An 18830-nucleotide genomic window follows, 5' to 3' on the forward strand; every position below is an offset into this window, starting at 1 on the left:
TGAAGCAATTTCTGATAATGGAAAATACTACAATATGTGGGAGGCAGATGTTGACCTCTTCTTGCCGACCCCACCAGGATATGTTTTGGACTGTTGGCCGCCTGCGTGCTACACATATTTGACCGCCCCTATCAATGCTGATCGCGATTAAATTCAAAACCAAGCCAACCCATGAGAGCGTACTATCGAGTTTCATGTAGTTGACAGGGGGTAAAAAAAATCTATTAAAATACTGTATTTCATAAATTTTAATTTTAATCTTATTCAAATCAAACCTCCCCGTTGATAATAGGCGCCTTTCTGCGCCAGCACGAAATAGAAGCTGCGAACTAAAATGAAATTTTTCTTATTTAGTATATGAATATGCAGTGGTGATATTCAGCGGGTTCGCACAGGTTTGGCCTAACCCGTTGTTGAAATTTTGAAAGCTGAAATTTGGTACACAGTTAGGGTACGTCACGAGAACGCACACTAAGAATGGATTTTTCGAAATTCCTCCCCACGGGGGAGAGGGACAGGATTAAGTCTTGACACTTCCATCAACAATGGAAGTGTTAAGAGAATGCGACGTGCAAGACGCAGTTGCAGTTTTTTTCGTTTTTGCGGGATATTTTTAGACTCACCTAAAAATTCTCTAATTAATCTGGAAACAGGGTAACCCAATTCTTGCATTCTGTGAAAACGGGTAAGGTTGACTATAACGTAATAATCTTAATCTTCGCTATCGTTACTTTTGCCCGAGCAACGCCGGGCCTATCTGCTAGTTTACTATAATCCGTTTAATTTGGAAATATCCAACAAAACCGAAGAAGGGTTTTTGGGCTAGCACCTGGTGCGGGTTAATAGGTGGTTAGTAACGCGCCATGGTGCATCCTGGGAAAGTTACATTCAGAGCGGCTCCCCGTGGCCTTCTCTGGAGTGCGGTGTTGTGCGAAGGGAAAGAATGCCTCCTGGGAGGTTTTTTAAAGGAAACTGGCCCCTATTCAGGTGTTACAAACGTGGAGACAACCCGGAAAACTCCACGTGGCCAGCCCGTCCGAGCGCCGAACCCGCGTCCGAACTCCCAGTGTTTAGCGACAGAACCGCTCGCCACTGGTGAGCTGTATACTTAATAAGCATGTTTTTTAATTAATATATCTGATAAGAAATTATCAAATTAATACAACGGACATTTATGTCACAATACTTTAAATACTTATTACTAAATTTTATACGTGACTGGGTTTGATTACCAACCCTGTTCGGTAGTAGAACTATCAGGAGTTACTTCCTGACAAGCCACCAAAATCAGCGTAGCTGCAAGAAGCAGGAAGATTATCTGATACTTCATGTCTTGTAATTCGCGAAAAGTTGTTCTCGATTTCGTCTTTTATATGTTCAGTTTAGATGTAGAGCGGAAACGTCAGTATCGAGATTTATTCAGCTATACAAATGAAACGAAATTTTTCTTTGTCCTCGACTATTACAACATTTTCCAACTTCCTCCTAAGTGTTTTTGAAATTCATATTGTTTGAATTTTATTATTTTGGATATTTATCTTCAAATCTATTTAATCATATATGGTTTTGTATGAGTTTTAAAATTTATTTTAATTATTGTTACTTGAATCTAATTTATAAAAATTTCATTTCATTTGTGTGTCGAAAAAATAATGAATAAAATTTAAGTTAAATTCTTATAATAACCAGCAATTATTGTGACGTCGTCACAATGCCGGACTGCAATTTTTAATCATATTTTTAATTTATTTAATCTAAAATATATGTTCTCCACCTCAAATTAGTAGTGGCTTGCCCCTGAATCATACTGTATCCTACATCATACTTTTCCTTTAACAACAGAGTCGTGCCGTTCATCTATCTAACACCTTTTGGGGAAAAAATTTTTAAATTGAAATGACCTGACTTTTGATTTGCACCGGAAGTTCTTATCGGGACATCCTACTTCTAAGGTTTCCATATCATATCTGGTCTCGTCTTTCATCAATTTAGCTTCAATTTGAAAAAAGTGTAGATATATGAATTCCTACTGTGGTCCGTCTGTCTTTCCTTAATCTCGAGAACCAAGTTAGATTGATGAAAGACGAGACCAGATATGATATGGAAACCTTAGAAGTAGGATGTCCCGATAAGAACTTCCGGTGCAAATCAAAAGTCAGGTCATTTCAATTTAAAAATTTTTCCCCCAAAAGGTGTTAGATAGATGAACGGCACGACTCTGTTGTTAAAGGAAAAGTATGATGTAGGATACAGTATGATTCAGGGGCAAGCCACTACTAATTTGAGGTGGAGAACATATATTTTAGATTAAATAAATTAAAAATATGATTAAAAATTGCAGTCCGGCATTGTGACGACGTCACAATAATTGCTGGTTATTATAAGAATTTAACTTAAATTTTATTCATTATTTTTTCGACACACAAATGAAATGAAATTTTTATAAATTAGATTCAAGTAACAATAATTAAAATAAATTTTAAAACTCATACAAAACCATATATGATTAAATAGATTTGAAGATAAATATCCAAAATAATAAAATTCAAACAATATGAATTTCAAAAACACTTAGGAGGAAGTTGGAAAATGTTGTAATAGTCGAGGACAAAGAAAAATTTCGTTTCATTTGTATAGCTGAATAAATCTCGATACTGACGTTTCCGCTCTACATCTAAACTGAACATATAAAAGACGAAATCGAGAACAACTTTTCGCGAATTACAAGACATGAAGTATCAGATAATCTTCCTGCTTCTTGCAGCTACGCTGATTTTGGTGGCTTGTCAGGAAGTAACTCCTGATAGTTCTACTACCGAACAGGGTTGGTAATCAAACCCAGTCACGTATAAAATTTAGTAATAAGTATTTAAAGTATTGTGACATAAATGTCCGTTGTATTAATTTGATAATTTCTTATCAGATATATTAATTAAAAAACATGCTTATTAAGTATACAGCTCACCAGTGGCGAGCGGTTCTGTCGCTAAACACTGGGAGTTCGGACGCGGGTTCGGCGCTCGGACGGGCTGGCCACGTGGAGTTTTCCGGGTTGTCTCCACGTTTGTAACACCTGAATAGGGGCCAGTTTCCTTTAAAAAACCTCCCAGGAGGCATTCTTTCCCTTCGCACAACACCGCACTCCAGAGAAGGCCACGGGGAGCCGCTCTGAATGTAACTTTCCCAGGATGCACCATGGCGCGTTACTAACCACCTATTAACCCGCGCCAGGTGCTAGCCGAGGTCAGGATGTTCTGATACGGCACGCAGAGATTAAGTATACAGTACTTTGTACTTATTAATGCAGTATATTAGAAGAGCATAGTTTGGCAGACAATAAAATCGAATTATATCATTTTAAGTAATCTATTATTTTGTTTATATTAAAACATTTTCAATTAATTTCTATAAAATTATTTACTCGAATTTAATATTTATTCTACAGATGGTGCTGAACAAGCCACTGGTGATGGCGAAGAAGGTACAGAAGGTAAAGTAACAGGTAAAGATAACGCCTGTAATCAAGGAAAAGGAGAGAAGAAAGGCCTGGACTGCCCTGAAAAAAATTAGAAATTTTCATGTGTCAAAAAATGATAAAATAATTGATTTTTGACATTAAAATGTATTAAACCCTTCTTCGGTTTTGTTGGATATTTCCAAATTAAACGGATTATAGTAAACTAGCAGATAGGCCCGGCGTTGCTCGGGCAAAAGTAACGATAGCGAAGATTAAGATTATTACGTTATAGTCAACCTTACCCGTTTTCACAGAATGCAAGAATTGGGTTACCCTGTTTCCAGATTAATTAGAGAATTTTTAGGTGAGTCTAAAAATATCCCGCAAAAACGAAAAAAACTGCAACTGCGTCTTGCACGTCGCATTCTCTTAACACTTCCATTGTTGATGGAAGTGTCAAGACTTAATCCTGTCCCTCTCCCCCGTGGGGAGGAATTTCGAAAAATCCATTCTTAGTGTGCGTTCACGTGACGTACCCTAACTGTGTACCAAATTTCAGCTTTCAACTCCTAACCGTTTGGGCTCTGCGCTGATTATCATCATTATTATTATTATCAACTCGTCTCGATTATATATATAGATAGATTATATAGATTATAACAGTAATTTTTTTTTATTTGAAACGTATCAAAGTTTAACTGCTAAGAAATATAAACATTGTCGTGAAAAGCCAACAACATTTTTTTTCAAAGAAATATCGAGTAAAAAAATCTTGTTAGGGACAATGCATGGAGGGGAGGAGTGGGGTGGGGTGTCCAGGTTTTCGTGATAGACTATATTAGGATTTCTCATTTCCCGGTGTTTTGGTCCCGGGATAGAAATAATTATTTTTAAGTTATACAAAATATCATGAAATCAAATGATATAATTATCTTTTATTTTTTAAAGTAATTTAATACGTTCTGCAACCTCTAAAATCATATTAATAATGCTGTGTAAGATATATATTAGAAATTACCTTTGAATTACGTAGAAATTTTTACAATTAGAAAAAATTTATTAAAGTTTGCTGGAAACTGCATACAACAACAACGTCTTTGAATTGAGTTGAAAATTTTAAAAGATCAAACTTCTAACTTAAAAGGTAATTTTTGTTTTTTAAATAAAACATAAAAATTTACAATAATATTTTGTAAATAAATAACGACTAACCCGTTACAAAGCTACACATCCACAAGAGCCGAATTATCGGGCTAGAGTTGGCTATAATAAATAAATAATTAATAAGACAATTTGGCACTAGAGCTCGGCGTTAGGCGCCATCTCTTACTAAACTTAATAATTATAATTAAATTGAATAAATAATTTTTTTTTTTTTTTTTTTTTTTTTAATAATTTGGAACTGGAGGAAAAGAAATCGGCGATGGTCGTCGTGTTAGCTTATATATACTGGAGGAGGCGATCAGACCGAAGGTCCGGGTAGCGTAACTGATAACGTGTCTGCACGGACAGCAGAAGTTGCGGGTTCGAGTCCCGCTTCGTGCCGATTTCTTTTCCTCCAGTTCCAAATTATTAAAATTATTTATTTAATTTAATTATAATTATTAAGTTTAGTAAGAGATGGCGCCTAACGCCGAGCTCTAGTGCCAAATTGTCTTATTAATTATTTATTTATTATAGCCAACTCTAGCCCGATAATTCGGCTCTTGTGGATGTGTAATAATATTTCGTATTAATAAGATTTTAAAAGCCAAAGATGGTCAATACTCCGATCACTCAATCTGGTACTTATTTAACTAATGAAAAGTCCTGCAACCAAGAATGCCCTTTCCGATTCATTTGGGTGGAATCGTCTTTAATGAATTTAAGAGACGACAGATGTTATCTGTTTTTTCACCCATAGCCTGGAAGATTTCTAGTTCGAGATTGTAATACTTCTTTTGCTCTCTAGTATTCTTGATTTGTCTACCTCGGCTGCTTTAATAGAAACATCAAGCTCATAACTTAATGATTCGGCAGTTCGTTTGTCTTTAATAATCAGGTTTATGAAGAAAAACTTCGTACTTGCACACTTCGTACTCGTTTCTGTCCATGCCCAATTTGCACAACCTGGTGTTATGCAGTTATTGAAGCTACTGGGCATGGTTAGAAATTAAGACAGCGTAAGCACAATTATTCCAGATATTACAGGTTCTGACAAGTAAAGAATTTTCAGAGTCCTGCCACAAATAAGCTACGTATTGATTATTGACCATTTGTGACGGGATTTGTGACGAGCAAAAATTAAAAAAAACTAATAAGTAGGTTTAAAATTAATAAATACAAATATATTCTGACAGTTTATGAGTTAATTATACTTTCTATTTGCAAAATTTCCTCAACCTTAACACAAAATAAGAAAAGTGAATTTTTAAGAAATTTGCGGATTTCCCGGGTTAAAAAGACAACAGGGATCCCGTTTGAGAAACCCTAGTCTATATTATCCTTCTAGTCCCAAAGAACAAGTATGAAAAATTTAGTGCAGATCGGACAAAGGGTTTACGAGTTAATAAGGAGGTGAAATAACGGTGAAAGTACTGATTAAAATTAATCGCAAAACGTCACGTCACACGGTAGTCGATTGACCAATAAAATGTTAAAATTTAAAAACTTGGCTATAATTTTATAAATACTCGATATTTTAAATAAAACTTTCCAAGGAACCGCAAAAAAGGTAATCGGCTCTCGAAAGAGCTATTTAACCCGTACCACTTCGGACTTAGACCGTGTCTCCGACTCCAACGGACGAAGTCTCCCCGTGCCTCACGGACTTGTCAACGCCACTGTCCCGGGACCACCTTCGATCGACCATCGAAGAACTACATCGACGCTCAGGACGTCCGAACGGCTGATTGTTCTAAAGCAAACTATTTTGTACATAGTGTATGTTTATTTTATGTTAAAATAAACGGTTTTTGTCAGATACTTGTCGTCTTTGTCTCTACAGCTACCACCCATGTACGAATGGACCCTAGGCCATCACTGACGCGCAATTAACTGATTGCCCCTGGAAGCCGGCTTCTTACAGAAACACAGCTTCTCCATAATCAAATGTCACGGCACGCCACTGCTAGATTGTGAGCAAGGTCGGGGACTATGTCTTGGTGCGATCTCTCTCGACCGTTTCAATCTCGACCGAAACGAGGTTTAATCGCGATCGATTCAAGAGAGTTCTTGAAACTAAATCCAGTCATAAGAGAGATCCCACAATCTCACGCGCGCGAGATAATACAAGATGGCTGTGGAACACGTGTCGGGCTATGGACAGCGAAATAAAAAGGATATTGTATTTCGACAGATGATGACATCTGTCCATTATCAGCAGTGCCATTCGGGGTGAAAAATTTCTCTGCCTAAAAAAAAAGGTCGACAGCACTAATATACTATTGTTACCTGGTCTTCGCCCAGGGCTCGTTACGTTCCAAATACGCATACGCCAATGATTATTAGATATATCGCAAGAAAAGGTATTATATTTATTTCTAGCCAAAACTTCCATTTCGTTTGTCGGTGATTGTCAGGGAAAAATTTTCTGCTAGCGAACCCTTTGTTAACTATTTCGAATATCACCACTGTGAATATGTGTATAGGCCTATAAGAAAATTTATTTAAATCAACAACGTTAGTGCGCATCTTTTTGTTTATTTAAATTGGACTGCGATTTGAAAAAATTTAAGACATAAATTCCCACTGTCGTCCGTCCGTTTGTCTGTCCTTCCTTAATCTCGAGAACGGAGTTCGATACATGAAACTCAAGACCAAATATAGAAAGCTTTGGGGCAGCATGTCCCGATTAACTATACATCATTCAAAAAGTTCTCTCACCCTTTCCGAAAGGAGTTAGATAAGGACCGGCAGAAGCCAGTTGATTATTATATTTACAGTATGAAAAATTATATTTTTTAGTGCACTATCGGCCGTCAGCGTGCATGCACGCACTGCATACCTACCAAAACCGGCCCTGAGTCGTTCCAAGCGAAATTTTGTAGGCCTCCCATCCATCTTTCCTATGTGTTATATGTAGCCTATAACCTATGGCCCAAGTTTGGTTAGATTTATTGAAATCCGGCCGTGTTAGAAATAATTGGGTATTAAAATCCTAAAACGCGTCGTGATCAAAATGGTGTCAATTTCTCACCGAAATAATATATTATGTAAGAGATATGGTACAGTACATTGCAGACCAACTAAAAAAACGATTTCTCTGCAAGTGTCCAGCGTGTAATAAGAAACTGTTTATATGGAAGTGTCACTACTTGTTATACTTTCAACACCTGGTATAACAAGGTGACTGCCGGATGTTTGAGCTATTAAGACTTCAGTCTACCGCTCTGAGATCGATTTCGGGTTGTTGAAGAACCCGGGGCGATCTGTATCCGATGTGTTAAGACAGTCCGGCAGCCCAAATTGTGGATCTTCAGAAACCGACGATGGGTAAGATCAAAACGGCCCTCCATAAACAAAACAAAGCAAAAAAATTACCAGCTGCCATATTGCAATTGTGATGAAATATACGATGAGGACTAAGATTTTTGCATGCGGAGTATGCTAAGCAAGCCCAGAGAATTCGCTCCTGAGACATATAGTCTTTTTAGGCAAGCGTATACAGTATGCTAAATCTAAGGCCGGATGGCCGAGCGGACAAGGTGGCAGCCTACTACTCTGGGGACCCGGGTTCGAATCCCAACGGCTCGAAAAATTCCCAGGAATTTTTCGGAAGGCGGTCTGTCCGGATATGTCGGGCCCCGTCCGTCATCACCCAGTCGCCCCATTGTGGGTCTGGCCGAACCCATAATGGCTTGCAAAAGAGGCCCTCTTAGTGCCCACAGGGTGGAAAGGGTTTTAAAAAAACATATGCTGAATCTAAAAGTTTTATTTTAAGAAATAGAATCGTTAAAATGTTAAATTTTTTAAAACTACATTTGAATTCAGTTATACCTGAAGAAGGCCTATTCTATTAGGCTGAAAACATTAGTGTTTGTTCAATAAATATTTCTCAGAATCAAGTGTTTGATGGTTCATTAAGTATAGTGTTTTAAAGAGCTGAGTATGATATTTGATTATTATAAGAAGTAAATTTTTTAAATTCAGGATGATAATGAAGTCATTGGATATCAAGTTTATAAAAAGACTTGCGGAATACTTCATCATATTCTAGCGATTACTATTAAAAAAATCATATTCAGTACAATAAAAGAAAGTGATCAATAAGGAAACCATTTTAAACATGCGTTCATAATATCATCAAATACAAAATGTTAATGAAAGTTTTAACAAAAATGCAAGATGGAGATAAATTCAGGTTCGTTTTTGTGTCGTATTGTATGGTTTGAATTTAAATTTTATGAGTTGAATATAACATCTTTTTTTAAAACTTTTTTTATCCTGTGGGCACTAAGAGGGCTCTTTTAGCAAGCCCATTATGGTTTCGACCAGGCCCACAATGGGAAGACCGGGTGATGAAGGACGGGACTCGACATATCCGAAAAATTTCTGGGGATTTTTCGGCCTATCCAGATTCGATCACGGGTTCCTCAGAACTGTAGAGTGCCATCTTGAACGCTCGGCCACATTAAAAGTCGTTTCGTAAAATAAAATATTTAATGAACGTTCATTTAATAAGTAGCAAGTTTACACTTCATAAAATTTATATTTGCTACTTATTTAGGATAATTTATTTGCGATAGAATATGACATCACTAAACTGATGTTACCGATATCACTTCTGTAAACGATCTAAACCTATGTAAACTTCTACTTTGTATCATTATCAGAATATATTGATTACTGTGCTAAAGTTAATATTAATTTAACACAACTGAAGTTTTTCTTCTTCAGAATTATATTAACATTTATAATTAATTGTTTTAACTTGAAAAAAATAAATTAACATTTTTTTTAAACGATAAATTTTGAAAACTAAAAACATCAAAAAAATTTATCGATTTTTAATTAAAAATGAATAAATTTAAATTTGAATTTGATTTTTTCCCATAAAATTTTCAATTCCAATTTGATTTGATGAGAACATGATATTGTTAAGATAAGAAGCCATTACAATGATGTCATAAGTGGTTTGGTCAGTGACATCAGTCATGTCAACCAATCCCATTTTCTAACAACATTGACGTAGATAAATTTATGACATCACGAAGTAAGAATTTTACTATTGGCTACACTTCTTCACACCTCCAGTTAGATACAAGATGGCGACCGTGGGATATCAGCTGAGTTTGTTGAAAATCTTGAGAATGAATTGTGTAGAAATTAGACTGGTTTTTACTGATTTGTTATTTCCTATGAATTTAAGATATTATCACAATCAGGTACGATCTGAAAATTATTTTATACGTAAGAACATTTCAAATTTCTTTCTTCTTAAGGATGTTATTATTCATTTGGCTTATAATATCTTATATAAATATTTTCGTTTTATTGCATTTCAGTTGCATATTGTAGCACTTCACTACAAAATTTCAATTGGAAACATTTTAAATTTGAAATATAGATCGGTTTTCAGAAATATGAATCCTTGAAATCGACATTTTGGTGACATTTTTAAAGATTTCACGTCACGTGACATTTAATAGGAATAATTTTAAGGATTAAAAAAAAGTTTTGTTTTGAATAATATAAAGTAAGCGATTATCCATAATAAAATTAGTTTATGTAATAAAGGACTGATTAATTTCTATTAGTTGTCAAAATTTTATTGATTTAGTGAGTTTATATATAAATCAACTTATTAATTTGATGGAAATATGATGAAAATGAAGTTTTACTAGTTTTTATATAATATACTACAAAACCAATGTGATAAAATAACATAAACGTATTTTCAAAAATATAATTCTAGTTAAATGTTATAGCACAATTACTACTGTATAAAGTAAATTAAATATGTATATATTACAAGAAATTTACAATGAATGATAAATTAAATGATAAACACAATTTCAAAACTTTTAATATTAATCTATGTTGTTATTTAAAGATTTCAGTTTGTTTCTTTTCTACATGATATGGCTGTTGTGAGTGTATTTGCTTATATTATCAGGTTTCATTGATGTATATTTGTATACATGATGTGAGTTTGCAAAGTGTTTTTTCCCTTTCAAATTATAGTAAAATTTTAAGTAATAGTTTTATAAGTTTTTTCTAGTATTTGCATTTTGTGTGATACTTTTAAATAAATTTTATTTAATATTAAATAATACATAATAATAAATAAATAATGATTAATAAGATTTGTATTTAATATTTTTATATTGTGTTAATTATAAGTAATTCACAATGTATATTTATTATCTGTGTATATTTATTAACTTTAAAAATATTACATTAATACATTTAAAAAAACTTTAATTAATTCTTTACTAAATGAATGAAACTTCAGTCTGTAAAGAGTACTAAGTAATTTTGAACAAACAGCATTTCGTTTTATATTTAAAATTGTTTTTAGTCCATTTAATTATTACTAATTTTGTTTAATTTCATTAAATTGTAATTTAATGAAATTCATACTCATATAAATAATCCATTCAATTTCATAAAATTATAATTGTAAGCAATAATAATTTTCATATAATAGATATATCATATATTAACAGCTTATATTATGTTAATATATCAATTTATATTTGCTTAGATGTATACCTGTGCCAAAATGCATTTTGTTTCTGCTGATTCCTCTTCAGTTGGCTTTTCTTATAAATGTACCATCAAAATACATCAAAATGAAACTTTAGACTGACATTTATAGTATACTTTATATAAAATTTTTTATTAATTCATTTATGATTTTAAGTTGTTAGTGAAAATTGTGAAGGAACAATATCTGATATAATTCAAAATAAAATTAAAATTTTAACATTACAATTTTTAACTTGATTTTTTTCCTCATTCAAACAAAGTATAATTTTAACAGTTATGATAATATACTTAGATTTGTATAATTTCTTTAACATTTACAAGTTAAAGAAATTATACAAATGTAAGTAGTATTAATTTTTAACTAAACAAGTCACAACATGAAAGTAAATGAAATGAAAAAATTGTCAGCATGTTTTCAAGATATACAATTTGGTACTGTAATTTAAAAAAAAAATAAAAAATAAACATTTTTAACAAACCTGAAAACTAAAGCTCTAGCAAATTTTGATCCAAGAGAATATGACAAAATAGAAAAAATATATTTCTCCTTACATTATGTATTGCTTGTTTGTTTCTCATGAAACTATTAATGCAATTGTTTCATACATGTCTTTTCTTACCTTTATGTGAAGAATAGAATTGCTAAAAGAATTAATATTTCTAATTTTAATTATTTTACTGGGATTTGGAGTATAAGCAATTCTCTTACTTCTTTATTCATAAACAAAAAAAAGAAAAATTGGTGCAATATTCTATGCCAAATTTCAATTGTCTAAAATCACAGTGACTAAATTAACAACAAAAGTATTAAAAGCATTGTGTTGTTAATTTAGTCACTGCAATTCTGAAAAATTGAAATTTGGCATAGAATATTGCACCATATAGTTTTTTACAAATTAAGAAAGAAGCAAGAGAATTACTTAATATTTCCTTTAATTTTCCTTTGGCACTAACTATAAATTGCAATAAAATTATCAACAACGTTTGACAGGACCACATAGATGTTGAATGGTATGGAACAGCTTGCCAGGTCCTAAATTTTCAACAAAAATTAAAATTCTTACAAAAATATAAAATGTTTTTATCACAACAAGCATCGTTGTTATATATTTTTACCATTTATACAAAAGGACAAAAATATATCACATTTTAAAATAAAACTAAAAATTCCCAGATTCTTTGATGATAATGTTCTTCCTTTTTCCTCAATTTCTCAGACCTGGCAATGTTGACATGGAAGAAGGAAAAGGGATCTACAGGTTTTAGACCAGTGCACTGAATTATAATTTCTGGTGTAGTGTAAAAGGCAGTGGTGGCACAATCTGGCGTGACATTATTTCAGGATTGTTTTTTTTTTTCAAATTTCTAGTCATCCATATGTTCTAGCATGACAATAAAAAACTTATATATAATAAATTATTAGTAAATTAAAACATAGATGGCAATTTGAAAAATATTAATAATTGTGTAAAAAGTGAAATTAATTGAAACTTGAGGTGTTCACAACTGCAACCTAGTATATGTGACTGGCATAAGAAAAAGTTGAGAATTTCAACCCCAGCTTCTTGGAAAATAAGAATTAGTCTTATATTTGCAAACTTATAAAAGAGACATGTTACCATCATGTTTTTCTTTTCTTAGCACTACATTCTAGCATTGTAAACTTATTACATTGTCAATAAATGCATTGCAAGTGCCATGAGCTCCCAACTTTAACTTAACCCCCCTACTCTGACCCACTTTCACCTCCTATTCTTCACCTTACTTCTTATTTCATTATCTTTCTTCCCCAACCTCATTCTACCAAATAATGTTTCTGCCTATTGTTTAGTGCTAGAGATAGGCCTATCATTCTTATAACTTTCAGCATGCCCAAAAATTTTGGTCAGGATTTGCTCCTGTGTATTTGGCAAATAATTTTTCTTTTTTAAATTATTTTATTTTATTATTTAAAATATATGATTAATATATTTAAATACTTTTGAGTGATACCTGGAGTCCTCCCTCTTTCTAAAAATACCAGTTAAAAAATACATTCTAGCATTGTCTAGAGGGGTGAAAGGATGGCCAAGACAGCTAAGGCATTGGCCTACTGGCTAATCCCAGGACCCAGGAATTTTTTGGGGATAGTCTGCTCCAAATATGTCAGACAGCACTTCTCACTGCTTGGCAATCTTGTTACAGGCCTTGCCAAACCCAGAATGGTATGATTAAAAGGTTTCTTTAGAACCTGCAGGATGGAAAAAGTTAAAAATGAAAAAAAACAAAAGCATTGTCTAGAGCAGTAGTCTTCAAACTTCTTTGATCACATACCCCTTGGACAGAAATATGAATCTCAGAGTACTCATTGTGTAGACTGTAGAGGTTTCTACGTATGCATCTTGGATCATCACAGAAGAGCAATGACAATCCAATGTGCTCCATAAAAGTACCTTAAGCAAATAAAATTGATTTCCATAATTTATTGTCACACACATAATCAAGTACTGTACAATGCTGTTACAATGACAAAATGGTTACAATTGTTACATGTTGGTGTATGCCAGTGGCATGTAAGCTGTGGAAGCACCGCTTCTCTTGTATTTTCTAAAATATAAATACATATTGTGTGATTATTTTCATATTTTAGCGAACTTTGAATTAATTAATATTTTATTATAACCGTATTATGTATCTTATTACAAATTTCTATTCTATGTGTGAAAAAAAATGATAAGATTGGTATTGTATATTCGAATATAAATTTGTATATGCACATTCTCAATGGAAGTGCTATATTGTTGAATATGGGATAGTTTCCATGGCAAAAATATTTGAATTGTGTAAAACAGCCAGATTACAGGCACTTTACACTTTACACAGCACACTTTACAGAGCACCAACCTCATGCAGTTTAGCTGGTGGATGCTACACACCAAAATATCATATAATGTTTCCAATGATTCTATCCAGAGCCGGCACAGCTTCCCTATCATCAAATGTCACCGTATGCCACTGGTCTACACATATAGTACATTCAGTGGGAATAATGTGTTTGATGAACATAATTTTTAGGCTGCAATTTGAAAAAATTGTAAACTTATAAATTCTCACTGTTGTCTATTCAGAATCTGTCCCTCCTTAATGTTGAGAATACAGTTAGATAGATGAAAGCCAAGACAGATATGGAAAGATGGAAAAATTAAGGGCAGGAGGTCCTGATTAACTATATGCAAACTTCTGATGCGAACTGGACGTCATGTTATTTAATTCAAAAATATTCCCCTGAAAAGAGTTAGATAGATGACTGGCATGACACTATTGCTAACAGGAAAAATATGATGTTCAGGAGCAAGACTACTAATTTGTGGTGGAGAGCATATATTTTAAATTAAATAAATTTAAAATGTATGCTTAAATATATTAATCATATATTTTAAATAATAAAATAAAATAATTTCAAAAAAAAACATGATTGTCACAATGCTGGGCTGCAATTTTTAATGTTACAATAAATAATTGCTTGTTTGATATTAGGTTTGATTTGAGACAATTTCAATTGTACGTCAGGCTCAATACTTTAAGCATACATTAGTATTTGGTCTTAAGAGATGTCAATACAGAAAAATCTGGCTCACAAAGGTGGAAAGTTACAAAAGATATCTGAACTTTCACAGCAAACCTAGCCAATTCAGAAACTTATCCCAAAATTAAAACAGACTTGTTTTGGTAAAATGACTTTTTAGATTACTTCTGATGAAATAACAGGCAGCTGTTCCTGCTGGATAGCTAAAGTCTCAGAACAGGCATATCAGAATGAAATGGATCCTATACCCATGAGTGTGGATCACAGGGAAATACTTGTACAGTTGCTGGGTGAGCATTCACAAGTTACATCAGTCTTCACAATTGAGTCAATAGTTACATCTGTGCTGGACAGAAAGCTTTGCAATGTTGGGAAGCACCTAAATTCTACTTTATTTGTGTAGCCCTTCTAGAAATTCATTTCTTTATCATAGCTTCAATTTTGTCATGTGTATTGAATACCCTAAAGGTTTAAATTTTAATTCATCAGGACAAGAAAAATTATTTGCCAAATACACAGGGGCAAATCCTGACAAATTTTTGGGCATGCTGAAAGTTATAAGAATGATAGGCCTATCTCTAGCACTGAACAATAGGCAGAAACATTATTTGGTTGAATAAAAAGTATGGATTTTTAAAGATTATGTAAGCCACCGCTAGAGGACTTTTAACTTTTTTACATTTGTTGGCAGACAGTAGCCTCAAATAAAAGGACGGTTCCGCCGTAGACTTGTTAATACCTCTACGAAAGCGTGTGAAGGGACCGATCGAAATGGACTCATTTATTGTATAGTCTAGTAAGAAATATATTTTTCTTTTCTAAATATGAAATTGTCCCAGCAATTTTTAATGTAAAAAGTATGGACTATTATAAAGCCCATTATATCCACACACACACACACACACTCACTCACTCACTCTCTCACTCTCTCTAAAAACATAAAATTGATGTAAGTGAAATAATACAAAGCTTACTTGCAAATGTGTTATTGAGTACTTGATGGAAGGTGATCATCATAGCAATCTTTCACTTGAAGGTAAAGTCTGCTCTCCTGTTCTTCACGATAACTTCTGTATCACTTCCATCATAAAATGTCGGTTGAATTTTTAAGTCATCAAGTAAAGCTTTCTCAATTGACAACACTACCAGCGAAGATAATCTTTCTTGTTCTTGAGTTGACCTGCAATATGTTTTTATCCTCTGCAATGCTGAAAATATCCTTTCAGCTGTAGCAGTGGTAATAGGGATAATGGCAATCAATGTTCAAGTTTATGCACCTCCTTTAGTCCCATTTGAATGCCAGTTTTTCTCATAAGCCTGTTTTTGAGTTGGTTAAGTTTATCTTTAAACTCTTGCGAACAACAGACAATTCATTCCTCAAATGGATGATATCAACATCCAAAAAATATTACATACTGCATCTCCAGGGTTTATAAAGACTTTTCTGGAAAATCTTTTTTGTATTTGTCATACATGTTGCTGTTCTGTAGGCAGAAGAAGTCAAGTTTTCCCATGGACTGAAACCTACTCTTTATTTGCAATATTATATTATCTAAGATCTCCATGAAGAGACATTTGTATTCTGTGATGTCCTGTGTACTATGCACTGTGTGGTTTATCATCTTTCCCTGTATCTGTTACTTCTTCAAATGTTTTCCTGAAATTGTGTTCCCTTATTTCTCCCAGTTTATTGGTTGTTTCTTTTATTTTTTTAGCAATGTATGCAATATCCATACTTTTTGTCTGAAGAATATTGAAGGAGAACATCAGTAAATGAAAATACTTGAGAAAAGACATTAAGTAAGAAGCGAGTCTGAAACTTTTGCAGGAAAGACAAGAATCCTTAAGTCTTTATGACAGTATCATTATCCCAACCTGTAGAGTGTTCAAGTAAGTTTTGAAAGAATATTATCATCATATCATATTTTTCCATTACAATATTCACAAGTCTTGAGGCAAAATTCCATCTCATAGGGGTGACTGAAGGCAATTTCTTTTCAACAAAACACTGAAAAGTGTATATTTGTTTAGAAGACATAAAAAAAATGCTGAAAGTGTTTGAAAGAAAACCCTGCATTACTTGATATTTGAGGATGACTGTTGCAGAGTTAGATTTAGCATATGGTTGTAGCAGTGAATGAAAACTGCAGTGAGATATAGCTCTTTCAATTTTACATTTAAACCATTGACTTGGTCTGCCATTAATGCAGCACCATCACAGGTTTGTGCAATAAGTTTGCTATCACACTTGAAATCATTCAGAACAATTTTAACATTTTCTAAGTGCTGCAGCTGAACGAATCACTACTAATATCAGTGAAATGAAGGAATCTTTCCTAAGCCTGTGCATTTTGATCAACAAAATGAAGAACAGTTGAGAGCTGTGATTTGTTTATTACATCAGAGGTTTCATCTAAAATCAGTGCTACAAACTCAGTCTGCATGAGTTTCTTCTTTATTCTGTCAGTAACTACTGAAGAGATGGAGACAATCAAATTGTTTTGGATTGCAGAAGAGGTGCCCCGGAAAACAGCTGATTCTTTTAAATTGTTTTCTAATAGTGGATCATATAGACGAATTAACTCCAGAAGTTCTATGTAGTTTGCTTCGTTGTGAGAAGTATCTGACTCATCATGGCCACGAAAAGGCAAGTCCTGATTTTCAAGGAAACATACAACATTAATAATCATCTAAGAATATTGCAATTTTTCTTGACTTTTTCATTATGCATCTGATCACTAATTCTTTGATGCTGGTGATCGATTCTTGTCCTCCCAAAAGTATTCAGACTGATAAAAGATTTAAGGTGACTTACAGATTTCTCATGTCTACCGATAGCCACAGAAAGACAATTCAAATTAACAAACCCATTTTTACACCACACTCCATTGTGTGTTGAAAATAACAAGTAGGGCCAGCAGAATAGTTTATTTAATTTTTTAGATCCAGCTAACTAAGATATATTTGCGTATTGAGATATTTTAAAATGTCGTATATACTTTCCATTCTTGTCTTTATGATTGGAAGTTACATTTGGAATCTCAGGACATGATCTATTATTCCTCACAATTTTGATTTTTTCAGCTACATTTCTTCTTGAAATGGTTTCTGTAACAGGTCACTGATTATAGAAAACTCTTCACTTTCCATAATTAGCCCACTACTTATAACAATGTACATAATTCACAACTTTTGCAACTACACAATACATGTATGATGACTGGGTACCACAAGTTTTCAATACAATCTGGCCGTGTTAAATGCTTTGAATGATGTCATGTATGCACACTTGTTTGCTGCGACAAACATGAGCAAGCTATCAATACTAGCTGTCAATGTAAAAGCAAAAACAAATGATAAAAGAGTTTACACATTAGAATAAATTATTATTAGCATATTTGTTCTCACATAAAAAGTATATTGACAGTCAAAACTTTCTCTTAAGCATGCGGCACATGCTAAGCAAGCCCAGAGAATTTGCCCCTGCAAATACATAACCCTTTGGATCCAAATTGGATTTAGAAGACCATTGTTCAACTCAAAAGGAATTCTGAAAAGAAAAATTTAAGATTAAACATGCAGCTCTATGCATTTGAATCACTCAATGCCACTTTTTAACGTGAAATTTTCAATGAAGGAGAAAATGTCTTCCTCTTGATGTACTTTCTTATGGTTAACAAAAGAGATCTTCCTGAATGAAATCATTCGATGTGTATCTAACTTAAACTAGAATGTGCCAATTCAGATACATACTTGTTGATTTGCAACATATAGTACAAACTGTTCTTAACATGACATCCTTTAGTGCTAGGGGCATCCTTAGCACTAAACGAATTCTATCTTCTCAGTGTTTTTTATTAAAAATGTTTTGAAGGAATTGAAAGGAAATTTAATCTATAGGTCAATGGTTTAAGGTGGGATAAAAAGAATTAGTGGTGTAACTACTATTAAGTATGGCTAAGTGAAAGTGACACTTAAAGGCCTATCACATAAGGGAGTCATCCAGGCAAGATTCTGAGCACTGTTTCTATGGAATGCTATATAAAAACTTATTATGTCTGAAAAATATTATTATTTTGTGTTTGTTCTGACTAGGAATGATTAATTTTAAATAAC

General features: G+C 33.3%; 1 protein-coding gene and 1 long non-coding RNA gene across 2 annotated transcripts in view; both read left to right on the plus strand.

Moving 5' to 3' along the window:
- The first annotated feature begins 2695 nt into the window (after window positions 1-2695).
- Window positions 2696-3635, plus strand: LOC136981370 (uncharacterized). Its single transcript, XR_010881694.1, has 2 exons — window positions 2696-2824; window positions 3446-3635. It is a non-coding gene; the product is annotated as an uncharacterized lncRNA (long non-coding RNA).
- Window positions 3636-9574: 5939 nt separating this feature from the next.
- Window positions 9575-18830, plus strand: part of LOC136981420 (haloacid dehalogenase-like hydrolase domain-containing 5) — a 56641-nt gene continuing 47385 nt past the window's right edge. The window contains exon 1 of the mRNA XM_067277737.1: window positions 9575-9822. Coding sequence (XP_067133838.1) covers window positions 9703-9822 — 120 coding nt within the window. The 5' untranslated portion in view covers window positions 9575-9702. The remainder of the gene's footprint in view (window positions 9823-18830) is intronic.

Source organism: Centruroides vittatus, unplaced genomic scaffold (genome assembly GCF_030686945.1).
Source record: "Centruroides vittatus isolate TY-2023 unplaced genomic scaffold, ASM3068694v2 contig_754, whole genome shotgun sequence".
In the NCBI taxonomy this organism is placed as follows: Eukaryota; Metazoa; Arthropoda; class Arachnida; order Scorpiones; family Buthidae; genus Centruroides; species Centruroides vittatus.